General features: G+C 44.2%; 2 protein-coding genes across 2 annotated transcripts; one reads left to right on the top strand and one right to left on the bottom strand.

Annotated features, from left to right (window-relative positions):
* The first annotated feature begins 966 nt into the window (after positions 1 to 966).
* LOC131288751 (cytochrome P450 4d8-like) lies at positions 967 to 3,136 on the top strand. The gene is made up of 4 exons (XM_058317923.1): positions 967 to 1,126; positions 1,641 to 2,094; positions 2,161 to 2,723; positions 2,796 to 3,136. Exons 1-4 carry the CDS (start codon positions 967 to 969, stop codon positions 3,134 to 3,136), a joined length of 1,518 nt encoding a protein of 505 aa, XP_058173906.1.
* A 1,582-nt stretch (positions 3,137 to 4,718) lies between these two features.
* LOC131287182 (dnaJ homolog subfamily B member 14-like) lies at positions 4,719 to 5,926 on the bottom strand. Its single transcript, XM_058316209.1, has one exon. It carries the CDS (start codon positions 5,916 to 5,918, stop codon positions 4,818 to 4,820), a length of 1,101 nt encoding a protein of 366 aa, XP_058172192.1. The 5' UTR covers positions 5,919 to 5,926; the 3' UTR covers positions 4,719 to 4,817.
* Positions 5,927 to 7,041: the final 1,115 nt, after the last annotated feature.

Genomic DNA, 7,041 nt, shown 5'->3' with positions numbered 1-7,041 from the left:
TGAAGTATACTTCAAGCAAAGAGGCAAAATTCCGCCTACACAGAACTGGAAAAACTTTCCACAAACTTCAGGTCTCTAACGGTAATTTCACTTGAAAGCATGCTACACTTTGAACGTTAACTGATAGCCTCCAGAGCGTCACTTAAGCTCCAGAGGAGCTTCGTATCGATTGAAAGACAACGACTGCAAATGTAAATTACTTTCACCAAGTTCCAATCCCAGCCCTCAGTTCGAACAAAGCCCGGGGCACCATCAGAATTCAGTGTTGCCTGGCAGTGGTTTTCTCCACTCCGATGCTGGTTTTACAATTAGTGTATAGTTTTTCCGGGCGTGCACCTCGTTTAAGTTGACCAATTGTTATGTGTTGTTTTTTTTTCCTGTTGGTGTGGGTTCGTTACTACTTTCAACTTCAATTTAACTTCAACTGGCACTAGTTAGTTGGCGAATGTTCCATTGGAAGTAATTTGTATTCTAGACTGTGCATTGCAGCTAACAAGATGTTGAAGTTCTTTGATCAACGAACAGAAAATGCATCTTAATTTGTAAGCAACTTCATCCGAATTGACTTCTTTTTATTTTGCCAGTGCGAAATAAAATGATTACAGATCACCACACACTTATCAGTGACCCACCTTTGGCAATGAGAAAGCAGAAAAATGTAAATAAAACAACGTGGTGTTTAATCCAACCCTTGCTAAATTTACAACCTCTGACCGGTTCCAAGCATTGTTGTGTGTTTACCACATAATTCCTATCTTGGGAATTGTGTACGTATGGGCCTGATAAACTAAAATCCGATAAGCCAACCTGTGTGGTCGAAGATATCTGAAGTTAAGCTCGTTGATAAGGTTCGATAGTGATGTATCAAAAAGAATGCCCCTACCGTCCGAACGGGTCAGTAGTGGACAAAGTTTAGGTAGGTTCAGAAGAACCCACTAGCCAAAACAGTGTGTCGCCAGCTTCACCATGATCCTGCAGGCCCTTCTCATAGGGACGCTCGTGTTCCTGCTCATCAGCCATCTGATAGAGCGGAAAAAGCTGAAGAAAGTTAACAAACACTTTCCGGGCCCGAAACCATTGCCGGTGGTTGGTAATTTGATGGAATTCGCATTCTTAGACATTCCAGGTAAGTACGGATTTGGAAGTACTGTGAATTCCGACCGGTTACATTTTCCGAAACGGAGTAGAGATGGGTTCGAAAGAGAATGTGTTCGGAGAAATTGGGCTATGGTAAAGACATTCCTTCTATGCACAGTCTTAATAATTTTTGGAAGCGTGCCACTGGCCGATATCATATTTGTTCTCAAGATTTTCCCTTATCCAATTATGTACATTCTTCCAACATTTCGTTTGTCTGAAAGTGAAATACTTTGGCATTATATGTTTGTTTCTTATTTCAATTAACATTACTAAAATACCTTCATAAACATACTGGGAAAGTGCACGTTGCCCCACTTTAGACTTTTTGCATTGTAATGATTGTTATCGACCCGGAATTTGGATTTCTCTTATCAGTGAGCGTTTGTTTTCCAATCCACCACTCGCAAAATCTTCCACGGGCGAAAGGCCAAAGTTCGTGACCACCTATCGGGATTAGCTATTTCGGTGTGGTAATCACTACCATGTTCATACATCCACAGGTATTTTCGAGCGTGTTGTCGAACTGCACCAGGAGTATGGCAAGGATTACATGATGTGGTCGCTGTTCAACTGGAACCTCATTATGATGACCAGCTCGAAGAACGTGGAGAAGGTATTGCTGGCGAAGCAGACGCAAAAGTCGTTAGTGTACCAGTTCATCGAGCCGTGGCTTGGAACGGGCCTGCTGATCGCGAGCGGTGAGAAGTGGTTTCAGCGGCGCAAGATCATCACCCCGACGTTTCACTTCAAGATCCTGGAACAGTTTATTCGCGTGTTTAACACGGAGACGGACACGATGGTGAAGCTACTAAGGAAACACGTCGGTGGCAAGGAGTTTGACATCTACGACTATGTCACGCTGATGGCATTGGATAGTATCTGCGAGACCTCGATGGGTACGTCGGTGGATGCGCAACACAATCCCAACAACAAATACGTCCAGAATGTGAAGCGGTAAGTTTTTTGGTATTCATCCAGTACTGTTCCAATCTACAATCCTCTATCTATTCGCTTCAACAGTATGGCCGTCCTGGTGCTCCTGCGAACAATCAGCCTTCTCGCTCCATATCCAAACCTGTACGATGTCTTACACCCGAACGCATGGGAGCAGCGCAAAGTTATCAAACAGCTGCACGCCTTCACGGACGACGTCATCCGCCGTAGACGCCAACAACTGTCCAAGGAAAAGGCAGAAAACGTGGCGTTCGACTTGAACGAGGAGAACCTGTACTCGAAGCGAAAGCTGACGTTCCTGGATCTGCTACTGAACGTGACGGTCGAGGGTAAACCTTTAAGCAATCTGGATATCCGCGAAGAGGTGGATACATTTATGTTTGAAGGACACGACACAACCACGAGCGGTATTTCGTTTACGATCTACGAACTAGCACGAAATCCAGACGTACAGGAGCGGGTGTACGAGGAGATCGTGGCAATACTAGGCAAGGATCACAAGACGGCGGAACTGACCTATCAAAACCTGCAGGAATTTAAGTACCTGGATCTGGTGGTAAAGGAGGGCTTGCGAATGTATCCACCGGTGGGAATTATTGGTCGTGAGCTGGTAGAAGATCTTGAGCTAAGTAAGTGTTAACGGGCTTCAATAGAGCTATAGGCCTCAATTCACTAACCCATTTGTTTGGCTCCAATTACAGATGGCACTACAGTCCCAGCTGGTCAACAAGTACTCGTCCCGATCTACGTGATCCATCGCAATCCGGAGATCTACCCCAATCCGAACCAATTCGATCCGAATCGCTTTTCCGAGGAAGCCGAATCCAAGCGGGGCCCCTTCGATTACATTCCTTTCAGCATCGGCTCACGGAACTGCATCGGCCAGCGATATGCGCTGATGGAGATGAAAGTCTCCCTGATCAAGCTGATTGCCAACTATCGTATTTTGCCGGGCGAGTCGCTGGGAAAGCTTCGTGTCAAAACCGATCTCGTGCTACGACCGGATATTGGAATTCCGGTGAAAATTGTCCTCCGTGAGTGACAGCGACGGGAAAGAGACGGTTTCCTAATTCTGAATCCTTGTTAGATAGCTGACCATGCTTTTTGAATAAAATGAATAACATTACAGTCCAATCAAACAAGAGATCCTGATTCAGTATTCAAAAGCTAGGAAAAAATCGGGAGCAAGCTCCAAAATAAGATTCAATTTCCATCACCCAGTCCAATACGTTGTTCACTGCTGACATCGACCAAAATCTGCCGAGTTCGTCTGCTTGCAATAAAACCTCCGAAACAAACCGCCCGCGTCATGTCATTCGAACATGATTGATTATCGTTTTATATCAATTATGATACAGGGCGGGCTTTTTTCATATCCTCCATCAGCCTTGCAGGGATCCAGGAACTCCGCAGCCGCTCTGTGTACCCTCGATCTGGGACAATCAATAAAAATGATTAATAAATTTAACGTTCAAATTGTAGCACTCACCCGCCAGTAACGGGCGAATGAACCTATTCAGCCGTATCAATTGGATGCCATTAAGGGCCCGGTCCGGGTGGTCAGCAAGTTCCGCGGGGTTGACTTCGGAACATCGTGGTAAAAACAAAATCACAAGCGTGGACACCACTCACCACGCGAGTAATCAACAATTCACGCTTCGACACGTTCGCGATTGCATTCCCGTTAATCCTGTTAGGACCCTGTTCCACAGAAGTTTTATGGTTTTTTCGCCATTGGTCTTCCGGAAGGATTTCCTGCAATTCCTGTTGAATCAAGAATTAATTACTTCCAACATTAACGTAATTACGATCAATGGCTATTAGCTGCATCGTGATGCAGCACCCGGCCGCGGGATGCCTTTTTTACGGGACCTCATAAATTAATACGTCCAGAATGTAACCCGCTTACCCGGCGTGGGTGGCGAAGAGCAATAAATTATGCTTATCGTTAGCATTTCGAAAGGTATCTGCCACTCTGTCGTTTGGGTTGATGAACTTCTTGTCGCGGTGACACATGTGGACAAGGGAAAAATAAAACTTTCGGATTTATGAGATAGATTATTGCATTGGAGCTTCCCCTTGTGGATGGCTGCTAGAGGATTGGAGGATTCTTGAACATTTAAAATGAGAACCGCCATTCGTCACATTTTTTCTACATTTCCTCGATGGAGAAACAGTAAAAGTGTATGATGAACCCATTTAATAACATCCAAACAAAGCTATTAATACGAGTAGAAAACTCTTATGACATAAATCAGATGGTTATTAGTAAACATATAAACCGCGCTTTAACGACCACATTTCTAGCATTTTTCTCATGCTCGAATGAGACACGATTACCGCGAAGTAATCCCAATTTATAAATATATAAATTCAAAACCAGTGGTTGTGTTTTAAATTTTAACATTTATTCCTAGCTTTCACATTTGCAATTTCCAATCTGAGCTACACCCATTCGAAAATGTTTTACTTGCTACACATCTGTTCGAAACAATAATGGAATTGTTTTTAAAATGATCATTTATTTTCAACATTTATTGTATCTTGCGAAATAAAAGCTTTGCATACATGATTTGGTTCAATAGTGAACCGGAGACTAAATGGGGGAGATTGATTTGACTGGAAAACTAATAAAAACAATGGTAAAGAGGAACACAATAAGACAACGTTCACTTAGTAACATTGTACGATAGTATTTACGCTCTACATTAACCCAGCACCGTCTAATAGTGTACCACCCCAATACCCAGCCGGTACAGCGTATCACAAGCGGGCATTTTCAGCTGCTGGGCTTGCTGGAACTGCGCTCGGCTACCGAAACTCTTAGCACGGCCTATCATCGCATCGCGATAGGTCCGTTCGTTGCTACAGGTTCGCTTCATATACGTGACGTATTCCTCTTCCACCGAGTACTCAAGCCTGCCGAGCGATCCTTGATACTCGTTTAGGAAATTGTTCTTCACGTAGTACGGTATCTTGAGGTTCAGCGTGTGCCGTTCGACCGAATACTTGTTCGTCCGCTGAAGGCTGTACAGCGGATCGGTTGCGAAGAACGTCGTCAGCACGGATACACCGACCACAATCAAAATAACCATGTAGAACAAGCTTCCGGTTGCGCTATTGGCATCGCCATACTGCGTGCCGCGGCTACCGCGAGCACGATAGAAGTGATGTTGCTGATGCTGCTGCTGCGGGAAACCACCGCCGAAGAACATGTTAAAGATGTCGTTCGGGTTAATATCTGGTCCGTTATCCGCCCGGAAAGTGAATCCATTTTGACCGTAACCGTAGCCTCTTGCCGAGCTTCCCGAAGTCCTCGAGCGACCCTCGGAACTATGGTCTGTTATGCGGTATAAATCGTACGCCTTGCGCTTGGCCGGATCGGTGAGCGTCTCAACCGCATTGCCAAGCGATTTAAATGCCTCCATTGCACCCGGAGCCTTGTTTTTATCAGGATGCAGCTGCAAGGCGAGCTTCTTGTAGCATTTCTTGATCTCCGAATCGGTAGCATCCTTGGAGATCCCAAGCAACTCGTAAAAGTCTTTGCACTTTTGAACGCGCTTCACCACATCTGCCTGCTCCTGGGTGAAGTCGACGTTCAGTTTTGGTTGTCCCGGTTTCATAGATTCGTTCGTCGTCGTGCCATTCGATCCAGTTCTTGACTTTGCGGCCTTCACTCGGGAGAGAAGCTCTTCTGCCTCACGTAGCGGATACAAGCTCTGTGACTTTTTCAGATACTTTTCCGCCTTCTCCAGGTTGCCGAGTTTAAGGTAGAACGTGCCTACTTGGATGCACCGACGAGCTTCTTCTTTATTGCTTTCCATGATGTTTGCACCGTTTCGAACAACTAAGGAATATGACCTGCACAGCTCAAGGCCAGTTTCGATGTGGAATGTTAAAATCCAATGTTAGCGTGACTAAGTTCGCAAATTCCTTACAAACGTGACTGCTAGATTCACGTGTCCCACTCCTGATGAACTACACGTCACATCCAAACAGATCCCGACCCGATGATGCTTGGCTGAAAAATCGATACAATTACATGAGTTACATGTCGTCATTCGATTATACCATGGGATCACATGGATCACTCTACTTACCCTGAACAAAAGGTTTTTGGCAATGCCTTTTGCCACCTGCGCCCGAAAACAACTGTTTATCAACTTAGCAAACCATTATGCTTCGTTTTTCGTCAATAATTACTACGGACCGTAGGACGAAAAAACATAATTGTTCTACTAAAATAAACACATCACTTTTAATTCTACCAAAGGTACATGAAGTACAAGTGAAGGTATTTCAATTTTCATGACAGCTGTATCTCGGCGAATGTCACATGGTGTAACGCCAAGATAGGTCAATAAAAAGGTGAGTTCATAGTCTCGTCTTGATAAAAAATCCCGCTAGGCAGCTCGAAATATCGTTCTCAAAACGTCCTCCGCGCGAACAAACGTCCTCCTTTTTTGTATGGGAATGAAACAAAAGGAGGACGTTTTTCGAGCAATCGCCCTCCTCGTCCTACTCTCCATACAAAACTGCTCGATGTTTGTGTCATGGAGGACGTTTTTGAGGACGATTTGCTCGAAATTGTCTAGCGGGATGAGTTTGATTTTTAACAATTGCGAAGAATCAGAATTATCAACAACAATTCGCAAATAAGTTCTATGTCACAATTCTTAAAATTTTTGTAAGTTTTCTTTAGAAGGAACTAAAATCTCCTTTATTTTGAGTGCTCTCCCTGGAAGGTAATGTTTCATGTTGTGCAAAGTTAATCTGCCCGGTTGACAAAAATTCAATTTTTTTTCCAGCTGTCAGTTACAGCAAGTTTTTCCATGGCAGATTGCTGGGACTCTTGCTGGAACTATATAGTACCAGCAACAATTTAAATTTCTGTCAACCGGGTGACTTTCATTTGACTATAATATTTATATGAAGCAGCCAAAGGTG

The sequence above is a fragment of the Anopheles ziemanni genome, chromosome 3, assembly GCF_943734765.1.
Source record: "Anopheles ziemanni chromosome 3, idAnoZiCoDA_A2_x.2, whole genome shotgun sequence".
Classification (NCBI taxonomy): domain Eukaryota; kingdom Metazoa; phylum Arthropoda; class Insecta; order Diptera; family Culicidae; genus Anopheles; species Anopheles ziemanni.
The sequence above is the reverse complement of the archived record's forward strand: the minus strand, read 5'-3'. Positions and strand labels throughout refer to the sequence as shown.

What these genes read in the sequence shown, in the direction of transcription:
- LOC131288751 (XM_058317923.1), top strand. Translation starts at nt 967, where the DNA reads ATGATCCTGCAGGCCCTTCTCATAGGGACGCTCGTGTTCCTGCTCATC. An exon ending in CGCATTCTTAGACATTCCAG is followed by an intron (nt 1,127 to 1,640) that starts GTAAGTACGGAT and finishes ATACATCCACAG; the next exon opens with GTATTTTCGAGCGTGTTGTC. An exon ending in GGTAGAAGATCTTGAGCTAA is followed by an intron (nt 2,724 to 2,795) that starts GTAAGTGTTAAC and finishes CTCCAATTACAG; the next exon opens with ATGGCACTACAGTCCCAGCT.
- LOC131287182 (XM_058316209.1), bottom strand. Translation starts at nt 5,918, where the DNA reads ATGGAAAGCAATAAAGAAGAAGCTCGTCGGTGCATCCAAGTAGGCACG.